Source organism: Salmo trutta, chromosome 6, assembly GCF_901001165.1.
Source record: "Salmo trutta chromosome 6, fSalTru1.1, whole genome shotgun sequence".
NCBI lineage: Eukaryota > Metazoa > Chordata > Actinopteri > Salmoniformes > Salmonidae > Salmo > Salmo trutta.
The window spans coordinates 23,328,469-23,349,174 of NC_042962.1; the positions used below are offsets into that span (position 1 = coordinate 23,328,469).

Here is a 20,706-nt window from a genome sequence, read left to right on the forward strand (position 1 = left end):
TAACTTTAGGTTGTTATGCAGAAATACAACAAACAACTTTAAGTTGATAATGTTATGACTTCAATCTCTTACGAGTGCGTGAAGGGCACATCCTCAAAACTAGTCAATATCATGAGGCGTGGTGTCATAAACAGAAATAACCCCATTAAAACAAGGTAGATGAGAAAAGATCCAAATTACCAGTCGTACGCACATGAAAGCCTCTCCTTTAACATCTAATCAGACAATCAATTCACTCTGAGGTTCTAAGGAAAATCAAAAAGACTGCTTATGCAGCCAAACTCATAGATTCTCACTCGCATCTATTGAAAGGGAAATATGAAAGGATAGGAATTGGACGAGCCATGAAGAAAAACAAATGTAAAACGACTAGTCTTATTATTTCCTAGGGGTGGGTAGATGGTTTGCCATACAACATAGATACAACATAGATACAACATAGACAGAGAGATTGCCATTACCTCACAGAGTGACATACTAGAACTGAATAACTTAAGCACTCCCATCTTTACAAGGATAAAAGAAGAGAGAGACAGGAGAGACAGAGAGAGAGAGAGAGACAGGGGAGACAGAGAGAGAGAGAGACAGGGAGAATCAGAGAAGACACACAAGGTTAGTTTGTCTGAAAGAGAAAGCGAGACTGAAAAAAGAGGGAACATTATTTTTCCAAAGATTTGTGACATGGAATTACAGAGGACACTTAGCGTTACTGTATTGGAAAAGGGAAGCAAGAAAGGCAATGCGACCGAACTATACTATACTTTGTTTGAGTGTGTATAAAGGAAAATAAGTTAGAACATTTTATACCCGTACCTTGGCAAAGTTCATGGTGCGGTGAGGGTGTGCTGGGGTGCGAGGCATGCTCATGAGTGTGTTCATCCCTTTACCCTTTGTGTGGGCCAGATTACCTAGAGGATGGAGAGATAGCGGGAGAGAAGTTGAGGACAAATGGACAAGCTACACCACACTTTCAAAGAGGAAAGAGTTAGTGAGATAACTGGCAATCAGCGCCTTCATGGAAAAACAAAAAGGCAGTAGTTAGACATGCAAGTGGACATTTCTATTTAATATAACCAAATCAAGTTGTACTAAAATGGAAGAAGGTGGAGGGAATATGTGGGAGAAATAAACAAAACAAGCTTGACCCCATTGAGCAAGTTACTCTAAATAGGGAAAATTCCAAGTTAGCAAAAGAAGGCAATCCGAAAATCAAAATTAGTGATGCAACATCTGACATGCAAATTCATCAACAAACATAGCCAGAATTTCCATGTTACTTGATAATGTCAGGTGTATAGCTATAGGCCAATGCTATTTCAATAGCACACAGCTATAGAGAAGCGGACTCGCTCTCTGCTAATCTCTCCAGTAGCGTGCTAGCATGTCATCGTGTTAGCTTTCATGAGGGCAGTAGGGATGACAGTACAAAGGGGGAGGAGAGGTTGCCGTAGCTCAATAAAACAGCTTCAGGGGTATATTAAAGAGTGATTATGGGATTGCTGATTGGATTTGGGCTCAGTTGGCCGCGTCCTCTGCCTATGAAGGGTACTCACGCTGCAAAGACCAGCTTGTCACAACAACAACAGGCCGCACTGAAAAAAGTGACATGGACCGGTTTTCTTTGTTTCTTTGGCATTTAGCATTTCAATTCAGACAAATAAACACATTTGTTTACATCAGCATTCATTTCTTATAAATGTTGAGGTTGTTACGATATAATATTTGAATAATCACCACAAGACCAGTCTGGAGAGAGTCAGATGGGAATAAAATCAATGCCTTGCTTGACAAGAAAACTGTCAATTTGAGAGACTACCTCAATTATGACATACAAAGTGAAAACATAGGTTAGTTGATTGTGCTAAAAGACAGAGTTGCTATTAGGCCATGTGTGTTTACCTGTTTTGGTGAGCGGGTGGGTGACCAGTTTGCGAATCAGCTGATTTTCTGACGACCTCAGCAGAAGAACAATATCTGCCGGTAGTGTATCTCTGTTCTTAGAGAGGAAGCCTGCAGCGTTGTAGATCACCTAAACATGAATCAACAGAGGAGGTAAGAAGACCTGTATGCACAAACACGGTTTTACAACAAACTCAGCTTATTACACCTGCTACTGTTATTCACATTTAGGGTTGGGGTTTCCCATATCCTGTCTTTTTTTTCATTATTATTGCCAACTCTAAATATTTGACCTAAAACATTTATTTGATGTATTAGACAGGAGGCCTTATAACCTTTCCAGCATAGTGATGAATTCCAAAGCCAAGGTCCACCCTTTTTGGTCTCCAAAAGTTTTTGGATTTCAGGTTGTCTTCAAACTTTTCTACAATGGACAAAGTTCACACAGGTTAATTAACTAGCAGTCCAAGCCGGATGGCTAAGCATGGAAGCATAATCGAATGACAGAATAAACAAGAATGCATACACATAACATACTTGCAAGGCTGCTAATTATTTAAAAAGCAATGTTTAAACTACTTTTAGGTCCTCTTGAATTAACCTATTGAATAATTCATGACTTGAGTGGATGAGTGGCTTAGCTAACAGGATAAAACTGGTGCACACTTCGTAATAATAATAATATGAATAATAATTTATTGCACTTATATAGCGCTTTTCTAGACACCCAAAGCGCTTTACATAGTAATGGAGGGAGCTCACCTCATCCATCACCAATGTGAAGCAGCGACTTGGGTAATGCACGACAACCAGTTTGTGCCAGAACACCCATTGGGGGGGCCATGATGAAAATGGGGCCAAGTTGGACACTTAACCAGGACACCGATCACTGCTCTGAGGCATTTGGGATTAGATCGTAGTAGCTACACGAGGACTGTGTGGGGACTTGCCTACAAGGGTCTGGTCGGTGGCTTGGGGAAAACGGCTTTCCTCGTCCAGCAGTGACAGCATGCCCATGGGCTTCTGCAGGAACAGGTCCAGGAGAGGACGGTTGTCCTCATACTCAATCACCCTGGCGTCCACATCCTCATTCAGGTACTCGTCCTATAGGAGAGGGTAAGGGACAGAAAGATTTACATTGGAACGGTGAAGCTGGTTTTGAATGAAACCAAAACCATATCTGACAGATAACATCACCCTGGGTAGGTTGAGTTTAGTTCTTTGTGTTTGAGCTCACCTGATAAAGTCAAGGCCCAACTATGAGTCAGAAACATCACAGAACATGCAGTATATGTCTCTCTAGAGGTGAAGCACAACATTGAAATACAATGTCAAAGCTTTTAGTTAGAGCTGGGACGACAAACCGAAAATTAGCAACACCGACCATACCGATCACTTATCGCAGGTTCATTATGATAAGTAGCCTTATACTAGAGAACAATTGATGGCTACAACCATCACAATAGTAGTAGTATAAAAGATAATAAAAGAACTGTGGTGCACAAACATATCGTTCTGTTTATCGTTATGGCATCAATCCAGGCAATTTATCGCAATATGGATTTTTGTCCATATTGCCCTGCTCTACTTTTATGTAACCGTGTTCACAATGGGAACAGACACACAGACAAACAGGCTCACGCATGCACACAAGGCATCTAATATCTAGAACAGAACACAGCATTAGCCTCAGGTAAAGTCATTCTGAATCCGCAACCTCTTCTCAGGACAGTAGGACAACGCTGCTGAAATAACATCCCGAGGAAACAAAACAAAGCATTCCAGAACAACAGAGGGACACAGGCAAGCATCAGAAGAGCTTGTTCCTCTGGGCTTCGCTCTTTATTGTTAGGCTGATAAAAACAAGTAAATATTCTTACTCTCTTCAGGAAGGATGTAGTCTATCAAGAGCCTGATGTTACAATACCGGTATGATTGTTCTGAAGAGATATACATGGTTTTACAGATGTCTTACTGTGCAGAATTTAGTCAGGACATTTTAGGCGAATATACTGTACACTTAGCACTGTAGAAAAAGCCTTGCGTTCTGTACATACAGTACATCTATATATCGGGGCCTTATGCCAGACTTTGCCCTGGTGCGAGACTACGTCCTACACTAACTGTCTTTAACTCCTAATTGACCCTCCTTTGCAATGATTTATGGAACCTCTCTATGGGGTTAGACTAAAGCATTTAACATGAGCAAACCATTCTCTGCCCGAGGAAAAAGCGCACCCCAGAGAGAACGGCTAGGGAATTGTCAACCCTTTCCCCATCGTAAATACAAGCGGAAGGATATTTCACCCTTTACGCACTCTGTTAAAGAGCCAGGTGACAAACGACGATGCATTATCACCATTTAAATGGAAATCAAGTCGTATCCAAAGGTGAAAAGTGCTTTGAAATGCTTCCCTGGAGGCATAGGCACACTCAGATGAGTATTCATACTATTTCCCCAGAGAGACGACTATGTTAGCGACAAGGAGGAATGGGCTACCTGCTCCCAGGCGAATATGTGTTGGTTGAAGTAGAACTGGATCTGTTCGTTGGCGATGTTGATGCAGAGCTGCTCAAACGAGTTCCTCTTGAAGTTCTCAAAGCCAAAGATGTCCAGGATACCAATGTTCAGGCCCTTGTCGTCCTCTCTGTCAGGGGGAGATCAGAAATGATTAGGCGTCAAGGAAGAGTATTAGAGACTTTGCGGCGGAGAAAGACAGATCAGGAAGGTTTTATAATGATGACTGTCGTTCTGATTTGCACCTACTAGTGAGGTTTATGTTCATTTACAGGGCATCCGCACACACACACACACACACACACACGCACACACACACACACACACACACACACACACACACACACACGCTCTCTTACCCTAGGTGTGTGTCGGGTCGGAGCAGGGTGTTGATGCGGTTGACGATCCAGCTGAAGAGCCTGCCATACAGGGCCTTGCCCATGGCGTCCCTCACCTCCGTGGCCTTCTCCACCGTGTTGGGCCTGACGATGGTCTCGCCCCGGGCCACTACGCAGTGGGACGTCAGGGCCTCCTGGAGCTCGTCTGGACGGATACACAGCAGCGACGCCGCTGTGGGGAGAAACCCAGGGATGGAAAGAATGTATAGGTACCGGATGTTGTCACCATAGAAACGGCCCTGCGGTATTGACGTTTGCGTGTAGATTTGCAGAGACAACACAGAACACATGCACATAAACATGGATATAGACATGCGGTATGGGTAGACAGGCAGCAGGGAGGACATTGTTGGGACGATATACTGTATGTGTATGCAAACATGATGAAAATGTACACATTCAGAGAGATATCCTGTACATGTACTTTACACATAAACCAGACATAGTAAAACAAACAAAAAAGTGGTCCTATTGGAAAAGATGCAGATATCCGATATGCGCGCATCAGCAAAACAAAACCCACCATGACACGCCACATAAACAAGGACACAAATCTCAACATACACACAGACATGAACACAGCCGCCCTGGCATAGACTCGCACATTCAACTTTATCAAAACGAGATAACACTTCTTCAAACTGCAGCTGGTAAGATGAGATAACTGGCTCTCACACCGCGACACAAATGCAAGACCACACTCTTAGAAATAAAATTGTTCCAAAAGGGTCATTCGGCTGTCCCCATAGTAGAACCCTTTTGAGTTTCATTCAGAACCATCTGTGGAAAGGGTTTCACATGGAACCCAAAGGGGTTCTACCTGGAACCAAAACGGTTCTACCTGGAACCAAAGAGGGTTAATTCAAAGGGTTCTCAGACAGGGATAAATTAAAACCATCAAACACAACTAAGTCCCCATGTCAGGCGTGTCAAGCTGAATTTAAAGGGACTGCATGCAAACAGGCTTGAGATACCGTAGTGCTTTATATCTCCAGCGTTCACGCTAGGCTGGCCTCTCTGGAGTGGTAATGGGCATTAGCGGGGAAAGAGGTGAGAGTCATGTTAGCTTTACATCACACCAGGTGCTGGACTGTGTGTCTGTGTCTCACCATTCTCCAGAACTGCTATGTTGGAGATGTTGCTTTTGTCGGTTTGGTGCTCGGAGGCCACAGAGGCAAACTCAATGTCGCCTGAGTTCAGGATAGCAGCCAGAGTACTGTACACACTGCCAAGCTCCTAAGGGTTCAAAATGTGGGATTAAACTTCACCTTACTGTTCAGAATATAACACATTCATACTTTGATACAAAGTCATGGAATACTCATTTGGAGATTTCACCTGAAGGCTTTTTCATAGATTCAGTGGTTCTATTGGAACTACCTAGTTAATAGCACTTGGTAGCCTACAATCTGACAGAATTCCTACATCATACAAACACAAGTCTGTTTGATCCCTTTGGCATCACTGTCACATGCCGTGTCCTAATGTCACTATACTCAGACTGACATGACACCGACAAGCTCGTAATAACTCTGCTCTCTCTTGATGGGGAGCTGCTATCCAAAAGCTAGCACGGTTTAAAACACCTCTCCCCCAATGGGAACTACTTGTTTGTGTGTATGTACTGACATGTAGGTGTTACTGATAGATGCGCACACACACGCACACACACACACACACACACACACACACACACACACACACACACACACACACACACACACACACACACACACACACACACACACACACACACACACACACACACACACACACACACTTCATGTTAATGTTTTTAAATGTCTGTAAATTGAAAAGTATTTTGTCTGTAATGTCTTTTCCGTTTTGTGCCGGACCTCAGTAAGACCAGCTATCGCCATTGGCGTCGGCTAATGGGGATCCTAATGAATCAAAATCAAATCAAAATCCATTTAATCCAAATCAGAGATGCACTTTAGATGCACCTTGTCTTTATGTGCAAGGTAGACAGGAGAATGGGAGGTAGCCATACTAGCAGAGTGGTTAGCGATGATAGTGATTTCACTGTACGTACGATAAGTACTATTGACTTGTGGAACCCAGAGGCTATCAGTTATTTACGCCACTTCCTTGGGCTTCATCAGTGTCCATGTTGCTAAATGCAAACTGTACAAGGCATCATGCCACAGTCCACACTGACTCATATGACAGCTAAGAACAACACTGGAAATCATTCTCTTGACCGTTCAACCAGAATGAGCCTCTTTTCCTGGAACTGTTTCATGGTCATTTGCAAATTTCACATCAGTTATTGCACATTAGTACTTTTTTTTCTCCTTTGAATTCCTCATTTATTAGAATTTCCCCTTTTCACAGCCAAGGCAATAAAATAGGCGCCATTTGTGACGAAACATACATAATTAAAAAAATATATATATATAAAGCATCATGACATGGCAAAGACACTCCACATAGAGAGCAACCTAGTAAAATATCCTCCAGGCCTTAACTGAGAACGGTTATGTGTGTAACCTTTGGACAGGAAGTTGGTTTTCTTTGCTTTAGGAATCAGCGATGAACCCGGTGTACTATAGTGTATGTACCTCCAGGGTAAAGCCGATGACTTTGAAACACTGTTCCACCGCGTCAAACTGCTCCTTGTAGAAGGTGTTGTTCACTATGTCAGGGCCCAATTTAATGTGCTCGTTCAACAGATATCTGGAACAGAAGAAAGGAAAATAAACCACAAATAAGGTCATGATTGGTGGGGTAAAGGCAGCAAAGTAGGGTATTTGGGAAAGTATAGGGTTACGAGAGATAGGAAGGTTAATTGTGGGACCTACTTTGGGGTTTTGCTGTCTGATAGCTTGTAGTGGGCAAGTTTCTTCCGCTCAGCTAAACCAGCGTAGATGTAGTAGAATATGTGGAAGTTCTTCTCACCTCTGTGAGGACAGTCACAGGACAGGTATATGTCATCACATGAATATGTTTGACGATTGAAACACAAAGAACATTAATCCCATCCGAGTCTGTCAGCTGTGGTTGCCTAAGATTACCAGAAGCCTATTTACAATCCCATAAAAAGCCAAAGACATAGTAAGATGTACTCCAAAACACATAATTGGCAAGCAACCAAGCTAATCTAGACTGCTGTGTTAAGTCAGTTGTGATAGACTGTCATCAGTTTTAAAGCTATTTGTCATGCAATACTTATCACATCCGATTATAGGCTTCATGATGGTCACATTTAAACCACTCATTTTAATATCATTTTATTCCCCCCTCATATATTTTTCCATTCCAGAAGAAAACCGACTTTTGGCACCTAAGACAATATAACCCCGTGAGAGAAGTGACACATTGAATCTAGGCAGACGGTACATAGTTAACTGACAGACAACATTACTCTCAGAGAGCCCACCGATCCTTCACCCTCAGTCTGAATTTATTTACCAAGAGCAAAAAGTCACCCTTTGAAGCCCCAATGAGGAGACATCGACAGCTAGAGTCTTTGATCAAACAGGAAATAAGCTATCCACTCTCACTCGACCCTCTGCACTCCCTGGTCATGGGATAATACAACAGGAGCAATAAACTGCAGTGGGAAGGCACTTCCGCCAGCTTCAGAGGGACAGAGAAGAAAATCTTCCAGTTATCCCTTGCCCTTCTTGACCAGAGCTGCTAAGAAATTATAGAAGTAATGACTTTTGAGCAAATAGATAGACACACACATTAATTGGCCATTGGCCACAATCGTAATGTTGTGTCATGTGAAAGTCACAAGAATGCCATATACTTATTACATGAAGGCTATGTGCCAGTCAGATGAGGGCCGTATGAATGCCTTAGTGAAGCTGTCTGAGGGGTCTTACGTGGCCTGATGGACGACGCGGGATTTCTCCAGGAGGTATTCTGAGATTTGCGCTCCGACAACGGTCCCCCCGCAGGTAAACTTCATCTCCAGGTATTTCCCGAAGCGGCTGGAGTTGTCGTTGATAGCGGTGCATGCGTTCCCAAAAGCCTCCACCAAGTTATTGACCAATAGGATCTTCTCTTGGAGGGATCGATTATTGGCCTGCAAAGATGTGGACGATCAGCATGAAAACGTATCATTTTAAACGATGAGTAACAATAAAGGCATGATCTGCAATGGTGCACTGTGACAGGCAGAGTATCATGTGTGCTGTCACAAGTGAACATGAAGTGCCGTAATTACATTCTGTCATTCTTACGACCGTATCTCACCTTTCCAAGCACTGTGAGCTGCTCGACCAATAGATGGGCGCTCTCTGTCTTTCCTGCACCACTCTCTCCACTGATAACAATGCACTGCACAGAAACAACCAGTCCCCAGTTACTATGGTATTCTGGTCTACTGACATGTTGCTATGCTTGTACAGCAACATAGTGGAACGTACTGTATCATTCATACATTACAGTTGACACGGACTTGTGTACCTGGTCTGCGTTGTACGACACCATGGACTGGTAGGCTATGTCAGCGACGGCAAAGATGTGTGGCGGGTTCGCGGTGCGTTTCGCTCCGATGTACATCTTTGTGTACTGTGCAAGGAAAATGATAAGGCACATGTAAGGGGATTACATTTGAATTTGATACCAACAAGTTAGCTACACTATATGCAGCTAAAATGGGCTGAATCAAATACAACTTTCTAGCTGCCTTCTAGTGTAGCAAAAAGATAAAGCGATTAAAGACGTGGAACTTTGGAGCATAATATGTCTTTTTTTTTAAACCTCCCTCTTTGAGCTGGATGTGTCATTGTGTAGTTCATACATGCCTAATCTATGAGCATAATTATGATCTTACATCAATTAGCCACGAAATCCCTAGTTTGAAAGCGACTGTTTTCTGGAAGATATGACATTTTCTTTAGATTTTCCCACACGTGGGCCAGCCCCCTAGCAACTCGAGTTCAACCAATGAGCTTCAGCCCCTCGCCAATTGAGGGACAGCTAGCAAGAGGCACATCATGCACCCACAGTAGAGCGAGAGTGAGCCATTTACTTTATGTTCATATTCCTTTTATTAATTCTAATTGTTGTTGCATTGTTGAGAAGGAACCAGCAAGTAAGCATTTCGTTGGACGGTGAACACCATGTGTATACCACACATATGACTAATAAAACTTGACGTGGTACCACTTTTGGCTCGTGATCGCTACTTTCAGAACTATTTTCAGAACTACTGGCTAGAAAGTATATAAAAGTACCGGAGAATCTCTTCAAGCAATTTCCAAATGTGTTTATTCCTATTATAGTGCAAGACACACACTCATCAGTGCAGTTGCTACTATTCTAAGTAATGACTAGTTTAATTATGTACAACATGCCACAATGGACAATATAACTTAACAATAGTATCCCGGCATTTTGTCTTGAAGGGTTCAATTCCAAAAACATCAGCAGTTCAGTGAGACAAGCAACATTTTTCCAGAACTGCATAAACTCTAAAAAGAGAGGTAGTGAAGAAACCGTGTGATAAGTGGAACAGTGTGGCCAGTGAAGAGAGAGAGAGAGAGAGAGAGAAAGAGAGAGAGAGAGAGAGAGAGAGAGAGACAGAGAGAGAGAGAGAGAGAGAGAGAGAGAGACAGAGAGAGAGACAGAGAGAGAGAGAGAGAGAGAGAGAGAGAAGAGAGAGAGACAGAGAGAGAGAAGAGACAGAGAGAGAGAGAGAGAGAGAGAGAGACAGAGAGAGAGAGAGAGAGACAGAGAGAGAGAGAGAGAGAGAGAGAGAGAGAGAGAGAGAGAGAGAGAGACAAGAGAGAGAGAGGAGGAGAGGAGGAGAGAGAGAGACAGAGAGAGAGAGAGACAGAGAGAGAGAGAGAGAGAGAGAGAGAGAGAGACAGAGAGAGAGAGAGAGAGAGAGAGTGAGAGAAAGAGAGACAGAGAGAGAGAGAGAGAGAGAGAGAGAGGAGAGAGAGAGAGAGATTGAGAGTGAGAGACAGCGGGAGCGTGGAAGGGAAAGAGGAAATGGGGCACTGAGGCCCTAATGAGATACGGTCGGGTACATTCAGTAGTGTCTGTTTGACCACATTAACACACACGCTCGCAGGAATACACACAGACAGACAAACACACAGCGCACACACAAATACACACACCTGTGGGCTATACAGCTCCATCTTGTGAAACGGGTTAACTGCAATGAGGATGTCTCCAACGTAGGTATAGATCTGGTCCTTGGCATAGCGCCTCTGAAGCTGCTCTGTGACTGAATTCTGGGAAGAGATCAAACATGCGCATTCAGTATTGTGACATTCAAAGGTAATAATTGATGTTTGAAGAGACGTCATCACAGTATTTCAGTATCAATTGACGAGGGCCTCGGTTTAGAGCAATGAATACTGAGGAAACATTGCAGTAAGATTAAACACTTATTAGGATTGCTTACAGTATGCTGGCAAATTGGCAATATATCTGTCAGTGTAAATAAGCATTAACAACGTAACAAATGTACACTGTCATTTTTTACATGAATATGAGAATCTGGACTCAGATCCGTTCATCATCTCCACCTTGATTCCATTAGGTATTGTGCTGAGATCATACATTCTCTTTCCACCCCCTCCCTCGACCCAGACTAGGAAATAAACAAAACCAGCCATGTAGAAGAATGGGCAAAAATATCCCAAGGCGACTGAGCAATTTGTATGTTTCAATATGTCAATGGAGCACCCAGCTTTGATAAATCACCCTAAATGTGTTTGGTACAAATATTGCTATTTTGCTTCTATATTCATTTAATACTGGTGTAGAGACTAGAGGGAAGTAATTCTGATAGGAAACACTGTCCTAACCTAAACTGTGGGTGGTTATTAATAACCTACACTCAGAAAAAAATGGTGCTATCTAGAACCTAAAAGGGTTCTTTGGCTGTCCCCATAGGATAACCATTTAAAGAACAATTTTGGGTTCAAGGTAGAACCCTTTTGGGTTCCAGGTAAATCCCTTTCCACAGAAACCCAAAAGGAACACAAAAGGGTTCCATCTGGAACCAAAAAGGGTTCTCCTATGGGGACAGCCGAAGAACCCTTTTGGAACCTTTTTTTCCAAGAGCGTAGGTCAGGTATGGCCGCTTTGATGGGGATGGAGGCAACAAAAAATCTGAACTCATCATGAGGGGCTGCATTGGCTCATGGGTCTGTGTACCCACATCCATACCCACACATGCAGTCAGAGCTGGCCCTTGCCTTTTGGGGGCCCTAGGCGGTAAAAAAAAGCCTTCCCTGTAGCTCAGTTGGTAGAGCATGGTGTTTGCAACACCAGGGTTGTGGGTTCGATTCCCACGGGGGGCCAGCACAGAAAAAAATGTATGATATGTATGAAATTGTATGAAATGTATGCATTCACTAATGTAAGTCGCTCTGGATAAGAGCGTCTGCTAAATGACTAAAATGTAAAAAATGTAAATGTAAAAATAAATGTTGCTTCCGTTTTGGGAAATATATCCGTGGGCCTACAAAATGGGATGTCGGCACCAGTTGCCCCTCCCTGACCTAGTTTATTAATACCGAGTGAGAATAAATATAACCACCTTGACACTGATTAACACAAAGCCGATTAAATTTTTTTGTGTGGATCTGAAAGGATTGGCTAGATTTGAGCAATTTGGCTAACAATTCCACCTATCGGCTAACGGGAAGCTATTACCGTGTTGATAATACATATCCGATATCTTCAGCCAATTTAATCTCTTACCTCATCAAGTACTTCCAGGGTGACAAGGTCATCCACTTCGTCGGGGGTGGGGCTTGATGACATCATTTGACCACCTTTCTTGGTGTGGATGCGCTCATGCCTACAACACAGGATGCAATATAAAGTCTAAAGCAACTAGTTGCATCTAAACAACTAACTTATAACAACAACATAGCTGATAAGTGATTGCAGTAGATTAATCCAGCATTTAACAATGGCTTCACATAACATTCCTCTATTATGTTATTTTCTTATTTTCTCTTATTACTTTCTATCTACTTAAATTAAACAAATCTCCCACATAAAAATACTACAGTTTACTATAGAATACTACAGTACTTACTATAGAATTCTGTAGTAAACTGTAGTATACTGTAGAATACTATACTACACACTTTAGTATTCCTCGATCATGTGTAGTACTTACTATATCATTTTGTAGTATACTGTAGAATACTATAGTAAATACTACAGTGTACTAGTTTGCAAAAACACTACAGTCCGCAAAAACAATGCCGTTTTTTAAAACTATATTACAGTATTTAATTTGCATATACCCTGCTCATTCTCCTCCCCCCATATTACAATTTGGACCACCCATAAGTGAGAAACCTATAGTTCATGCCAATATAGACCATATTGTGTTCCATACAAATTATAGACAAGAGCAGAAGCACTGTTTAGACCCTAGTCCTACATACCTACAGGTTATGGAACATTTTGATCTTTTAGTATTTCTCCAGTAGGGTTCCTCAAGGAGAAAGACCCCATTTCTATGTCATAGATAATAAAACAAAAACACTTTAGTAAATATTACAGTAATGTCCCCAAAAACACTACAATAAATAATACAGTATACTACAGTCCGCAAAAACACTAGAATAATTACTATAGTAATACTACAGTATTTTTTTCATGTAACTGAGTCAGTCTAGATCGAATCGATCTAGATCAGGAGTCTCCAAACCCTGTTACTGTAGGTTTTCACTCCAACCCCAGTTATAACTAACCTGATTCAGCTTATCAACCAGCTAATCATTAGAATCAATCAGGTGCACTAGACTAGGGTTGGAACAAAAACCTACAGGAGGTTAGCTCTCCAGGAACAGGGTAGGAGAGCCCTGATCTAGATCTATTCAAGCTGTGCTTCTACACTAGCTTTTTGCCCACGATGACAATTTAGCTGCATGGCTGTCCAGTCCCTCCTCTCCTGTTTGTCCTTTCACCTCTCTTGAGTGTGACTCCAAGCAAGCGTTTACCTCCCCAGGCGGATAAAGGTTGAGGCTGACCACAACAGAGCTTGACCAACTCTTAAACAAATAAATGGTTGGTCCCCACTGATCCTATTGTTATTGTGTCTAACTGACTAGTAGCTCCTTTTCCTGTTTTTTCCTTCCTTGCCTTGAGTGGTGCCACGACATGTCGCAATCCACGCTGTCTGACTCTACTGGCTGATTGTGCTAAACCTGATTGTAAAATGGTGCTGAACATTTAATTTTAAACTTTATTTAACCAGGCAAGTCAGTTAAGAACAAATTCTTATTTTCAATGACGACCTAGGAACAGTGTGTTAACTGCCTTGTTCAGGGGCAGAATGACACATTTTGACCTTGTCAGCTCAGGGATTCGATCTTGCAACCTTTGGGTTACTCGTTCAACACTCTAACCACTAGGCTACCTGCCGCCCCTTTGCTGGTGTTTTTACAAACATTTTCCAGTCCACGCTCGACCAGCAACACATGCCAGTATTGTGGAAAAACTCAATAATTATACCAATTCCTAAAGCATCTAATCCCTCTGTGCTGAATGACTACCACCCTGTCGCCTTGACATCCTTAGTAATGACAAAATTGTGAAAAGTCATGTTCTCAGCTCCACCCAGAAACTCCTCGACCCGTTTCAGTTTGCTTATCAGCCCAGCTTAGGAGTTGACGATGCCACTCTTATACTCCTCAACATGGTCTACAGACATCTAGAGGGTGTACTCTCCTCAACATGGTCTACAGACATCTAGAGGGTGTACTCTCCTCAACATGGTCTACAGACATCTAGAGGGTGTACTCTCCTCAACATGGTCTATAGACATCTAGAGGGTGTACTCTCCTCAACATGGTCTACAGACATCTAGAGGGTGTACTCTCCTCAACATGGTCTACAGACATCTAGAGGGTGTACACTCCTCAACATAGTCTATAGACATCTAGAGGGTGTACTCTCCTCAACATGGTCTACAGACATCTAGAGGGTGTACTCTCCTCAACATGGTCTACAGACATCTAGAGGGTGTACTCTCCTCAACATAGTCTATAGACATCTAGAGGGTGTACTCTCCTCAACATAGTCTATAGACATCTAGAGGGTGCCAAATCCCCTGTCAGAGTTTTGTTTGTTGACTTTTCTTCTGCCTTCAACACAATCCAGCCTTCCATTCTGGCACAGAGACTCATTCAGGACTTCTCCTTAGATTTGGGGCTGGTTTTGTGGCTGTTGGACTTCCTGAGCCAACGATCACAGCGGGTCAAAATAGGTCCCCACGTGGCAGACATTCGCACCACCAACATAGACTCTCCTTGTACACTAATAGTTGTACTAGTTCCCATCCTGACAGACACCTCTCTAAGTTCGCTGATGACACTGCCTTGATCAGCCTGTTGCATGATGATGAGGAACACCACGGCCCGGTCCTAAATGACTTTGTAGAGTGGTGTGACGAATCACACTTAGTCCTCAATACCAACAAGACCAAAGAGATGTGCATAGACTTCAGAAAGCGTACAACACCTACCTCTGCAACATCTATCAGAGGTCCGAACATAGAGATTGTAGAGGAATACAAATATCTGGGTGTCCTCTTGGACAATAAGCTTCAGTGGAGTAAATGTACAGACCTGATCTACAGAAAGAGCCAACAGAGACTGTACTTTCTCAAAAAGCTGGCATCTTTTAATGTTGACTGTACTATACTGACTCTGTTTAACAAATCTTTCATTGAGAGTATTTTAACTTTTGTATTGTTTGTTGGTTTGGCAATGCCACTGTCAGTCAGAGAAATATGCTGACAATGATTATCACCACAGCAAGTAAGGTACTTGGAGTCAAACAGACAGGCCTGGATGAGATCTTTAAGGTCAGGGGCCTCTGCACGGCTCACAAAATCATTTTAGACCCAAGCCACCCCCTGTACCCGGACTTTGAACTACTCCCCTCTGGGTGCAGGTATAGGGCACCCCTCAGCAGGAAAAACAGAACTAGACAATAATTTGTGCCAGGTGTGATATCCCTCCTAAATGGCTCGGGCTAATGTTCCTATCCACCCAGTAAGGCCAGCAGGCTAGTCTTTTTTTATTGCTATGTAACTGTTATGAAAATTGTATTGTCAATTTGTTTTGTAATTAAACACCACTTTACATGACAGTGCAACAACATTTCCCTATGGGGACAATAAAGCCAGTAAAGCTGTGACAATGTCATTTTTCACGCTATTTGATTGGTCTTACGTTGTTTGATTTGTTAAAACAGGGGTGTAGGTTGTAAAAACGACAGTCAAAGTTAGACATGGAACAGAAGAAGGAGAAACGAACAACACGTCTACTCTCCAAAGGGTCTAGCCTGACTAAAACACATCTGGAACACAAGGATGACAGTGTCATCCTTAGATGTCGACAACAATCACGTAGACACAGCACAATGACTTGATTTCAGCAAAGTGCTGGGTTGTGGGTAGGCTACAAACTACAGTCTACAGTTAGGGCTTTGATCAGACAAAATAAGTGGGCAGGTAACTAGCTACCCCTACAACCCCTACAAGGGCATTCATATCCCCTACCTGTCATTACTGTCTGTGCTTCTGTCTGTCTTTCCATGATGGCTTAAATGACAGAAATAACATTACAGTTCATAAGCAGGATATGACATGTAGTTGCAGTGGTTGAACTTGATATCTGGGCTTCAGGGGCCCAACATTCAGTCACTGGTCAAACTTTGAGCCTGAAGGTGACCCAATATCCAGCTGATGTGCAATTTGGATTACTCCAAGAAGAGATCATGCCTATCTCCTCCAATGGCAGACAGTTGCGCAACCAGTAGGAACGTAATCGAATGTAACAGAATGTAAAGTACTGTGTGGAGTAGGTGAAGCTTGAGTTTGAAAGTTACGATGAAATAAATCCACCACATGTTCACATTGGATCACGGCACGGGTCCCTTTTGTAGGTAACAAGTAACATGACTGTCCTATAACATGTAAAACATGCAAGGACATATAAGAATAGGTCTACATGGCCAACAGGGAGACGTTATGAAATACATTATGACATTCATATGGAAGGAGTTCCTAGAATGTTCCATATGTTTTTATTTTAATTTTATATTTCACCTTTATTTAACCAGGTAGGCCATTTGAGAACAAGTTCTCATTTACAACTGCGACCTGGCCAAGATAAAGCAAAGCAGTGCGACAAAAACAACAACACAGAGTTACACATAAACAAACGTACAGTCAATAACACAATAGAAAATCAATGTACAGTGTGTGCAAATGTAGAAGAAAAAGAGCAAGAGGATAAATAATAATATGGGGATGAGGTAGTTGGGTGTGCTATTTACAGATGGGCTGTGTACAGATACAGTGATCGGTAAGCTGCTCTGACAGCTGATGCTTAAAGTTAGAGGGAGAGGGAGATATAAGACTCCAGCTTCAGTGATTTTTGCAATTCGTTCCAGTCATTGGCAGCAGAGAACTGAAAGGAAAGGCGGCCAAAGGAAGCATTGGCTTTGGGGATGACCAGTGAAATATACCTGCTGGAGCGTGTGCTACGGGTGGCTATTGCTATGGTGACCAGTGAGCTGAGATAAGGCGGGGCTTTACCGAGCAAAGACTTCTAGATGACCTGGAGCCAGTGGGTTTGGCAACTAATATGACGCGAGGGCCAGCCAACTAGAGCATACAGGTCACAGTGGTGGATAGTATATGGGCCTTTGGTGACAAAACGGATGGCACTGTGATAGACTACATCCAGTTTGCTGAGTAGAGTGTTGGAAGCTATTTTGTAAATTACATTGCCGAAGTCAAAGATCAGTAGGACAGTCAGTTTTGCAAGGGTATGTTTGGAAACACGAGTGAAGGAGGCTTTGTTGCAAAATAGGAAGCCGATTCTAGATTTAATTTTGGATTGGAGATGCTTAATGTGAGTCTGGAAGGAGAGTTTACAGTCTAACCAGACAGCTAGGTATTTGTAGTTGTCCACATATTCTAAGTCAGAACCATCCAAAGTAGTGATGCTGGACGGGCGGGCGGGTGCGGGCAGCGATCGGTTGAAGAGCATGCATTTAGTTTTACTTGTATTTAAGAGCAGTTGGAGGCCACGGAAGGAGTGTTGTATGGCATTGAAGCTCGTTTGGAGGTTAGTTAACACAGTATCCAAAGAAGGGCCAGATGTATACAGAATGGTGTCGTCTGCGTAGAGGTGGATCAGAGAATCACCAGCAGCAAGAGCGACATCATTGATGTATACAGAAAAAAGAGTCGGCCCGAGAATTGAACCCTGTGGCACCCCCATAGAGACTGCCAGAGGTCCGGACAAGAGGCCCTCCAATTTCACACGCTGAACTCTATCTGAGAAGTTGTTGGTGAACAAGGCGAGACAGTCATTTAATGCAAAGGTCAGTTGAATCCTGAATACATAGTGCTATGTGGGGCCTTTGTAGCTTTTATCTTTCTACCATTGGCTAACAGAGGCCATCTGCATCATGACGGTACCTTGTCTTCCCAGTGGTTCCTATCTGCTGGTTGAGGTCTATGAGTTCCATCAGCTGTTTCTGCAGGATCCTCTCTCGGCCTACAATCTGTCTGATGAACACATGCTGGAGCAAGTCTAGAACGTTAGGCCTCAGCTCAAAGTCCTTGATCAGACATCTGTGGGTGAGACAGTTGGACAGAGAGAATGTTACTGATGCTCTGGGCCATGCAATCAGCAAGTGAACATTGTGATATTCTGATTCATGCTTCTATTTTAGGGGGTGAATGGTTTATGAAGAGCAAATTTGAAGAGGATAATAAAGCAAGTATTTTGGCCTGTAAATGAGAGGGAATGTTTGCACGTTGGTGCTCTGTAATTAGCAACAACACACACACACACGCACACACACGCACGCACGCACGCACACACACACACACACAAGCCCACACACACAAGCCCACAAATGCATGCACACACGCACACACACACCAACAGACACATGACATACACACACCCAGCTCCCATTATACTCACTTGCAGATGAAGTCGTTAAAGTGGTCCGACCACAGCTCTGGCTGGTACAGGGTAGGGGGAGGGTTTCTGTACGGGGGAAATAATCAAAAGATAAGATAAAATGTGAATTACACAGACTGGGAGGAGAACAGAGGCAACGGCTGGGAGCAGGGTGATGGAATGAAATCTTAACACTGTGCTTCATTTCAGACACCAAGAGAAATCTCAACGTTAAACCTGACACTCACAGGGAGAAACTTTAAGGCCACTTGGATCTAAGCATTTTGGTGAAAAACACCAACAAATGATTTCTAACCCAAACAACACCAGGTTGTACTTGCAGAATGCTGACATAAACTTCAAAATGTTGACAGGTGTTATGCCAATCGGAAATAACACAGTTATAAGACATTATACCCATTATGCAGACTTTCTACTCCAATCTCAAAGTAGCCATAACGAATACAAAAAAGTGGTCCTTTAACAAGCAAATAAAGCCAGACACTGTAGTTATCCCCCCAACCCTGACAAGACAAGACCTCGCCCACTAAGGAACAATATAATGTGCTATAATTCCCTGTCCTGTTTAAAGTGGCTCTTTATAAGAGGGTACTTGGCACAGGTTGTAAGAGTTGATATTGACTCGCTAATGCAGCGGGGCCTTTTCACGTCCGCACTGACAGCGATTCATTGCTGTAATGGGAGGGCATACATCTCCTGGTTATCACACTTAGTTCACACCCCATATAGACAGAGTGTGTGTCAGACATTTAAATGGACTCTGTTCTGCCAACGCTCCCACTATTAAAATGAATTCTTATCTGGAAGACAAACAGGTCTGGAGAAGCTGTGGGGAGAGGAGAGTCAAACATCTGCTATCTAGACCTGGATACTGGAGCTGAATGTGGAATCAAGGAGCTAAGAGGAAACAAGGACACATACTGTAGGGGTATACTGGTGAGAGACTAAAAGGTTTTGACAATTGTTTAAGGACGCAGCCATCAATATTATTGAGTCAAGATAATATCAGTGGTCAAACAAGCTCGTCATATCTCATACAATTCTCATGCAACTAATTCATCTGTGTTATTAGTACAACCTACTCAATGTGATTAAAATGTGGTATTCCGGGAAACATTTGAACCATTCCTATACACTCCTGTATCTTTCTACTCCTCCTCCACAGGCTGTGGGTTCCAGAAGGGTTCCTTGCGGAGGTATGGGGTTTTACCAAGAACCATTTGGATCTGAAGAACCCTTTATGGAAGACAGCGGTTCTTTGTAAGGTACAGGGTTCCACCTAGAACCTTGGTCATCCTAAGAACCGTTTTTGAAAGAAAGGGCTCTTTGATGATTCTTTAGTAGGCAAGAAGGACTCTTTGGAAGGCAAGAATGGTTCTACATAGAAACATATATCATATTTCCCAGCATGCTCTTTTGCAGGGTGGTTTACAAAATTGTTTGTTTAATGTCTGTGTTTTTGCATGTACATTGATCATTGATAGATTTTATGCTACACACAGAAAAATAGCCTACATTATTCTAAACTAATCCAATCTGTTAGTAGTTGGACTTATTGCACCTGTTACTGAGATGGTTGTTCTAGATGGTTGTTCCAGTTAAGATGATTGATTGAGATATTCTCAATATTCAATCTTCCCTACAAAATTCCACTTGTTGGATATCCTATCTCTGGTTGGATTCCAAAACTAATTTAACGTCACTTTGCAAGCCAGCATAATGTGACTTGCAGGCCTGATGTGGCCTGTAAACCAGGAGTTTCCCAACCTCACTGTGTTAATAAAAAAAATATATATTTTTACCTTTATTTAACTAGGCAAGTGTTAGGGTATAATTAGGCCCTCAAATAAAGGCCTTATGATATATGTAATATATTGTCATAACTAATTACATTTTAAAGGCTTGTATGGCTGGTGGAACT

At 42.6% G+C, this 20,706-nt stretch overlaps 1 protein-coding gene across 1 annotated transcript in view; it reads right to left on the bottom strand.

Moving 5' to 3' along the window:
* Positions 1 to 20,706, bottom strand: part of myo3a (myosin IIIA) — an 80,368-nt gene that overhangs the window by 16,165 nt on the left and 43,497 nt on the right. The window contains exons 8-25 of the mRNA XM_029755810.1: positions 18,786 to 18,851; positions 18,272 to 18,427; positions 16,340 to 16,381; positions 12,514 to 12,613; positions 10,917 to 11,033; positions 9,253 to 9,357; positions 9,040 to 9,123; positions 8,667 to 8,869; positions 7,638 to 7,736; positions 7,398 to 7,512; positions 5,925 to 6,051; positions 4,777 to 4,987; positions 4,400 to 4,547; positions 2,850 to 3,003; positions 2,235 to 2,323; positions 1,900 to 2,029; positions 814 to 908; positions 462 to 506 (exon numbers count right to left, since the gene is read on the bottom strand). Coding sequence (XP_029611670.1) covers positions 462 to 506; positions 814 to 908; positions 1,900 to 2,029; positions 2,235 to 2,323; positions 2,850 to 3,003; positions 4,400 to 4,547; positions 4,777 to 4,987; positions 5,925 to 6,051; positions 7,398 to 7,512; positions 7,638 to 7,736; positions 8,667 to 8,869; positions 9,040 to 9,123; positions 9,253 to 9,357; positions 10,917 to 11,033; positions 12,514 to 12,613; positions 16,340 to 16,381; positions 18,272 to 18,427; positions 18,786 to 18,851 — 2,086 coding nt within the window. The remainder of the gene's footprint in view (positions 1 to 461; positions 507 to 813; positions 909 to 1,899; positions 2,030 to 2,234; positions 2,324 to 2,849; positions 3,004 to 4,399; positions 4,548 to 4,776; positions 4,988 to 5,924; positions 6,052 to 7,397; positions 7,513 to 7,637; positions 7,737 to 8,666; positions 8,870 to 9,039; positions 9,124 to 9,252; positions 9,358 to 10,916; positions 11,034 to 12,513; positions 12,614 to 16,339; positions 16,382 to 18,271; positions 18,428 to 18,785; positions 18,852 to 20,706) is intronic.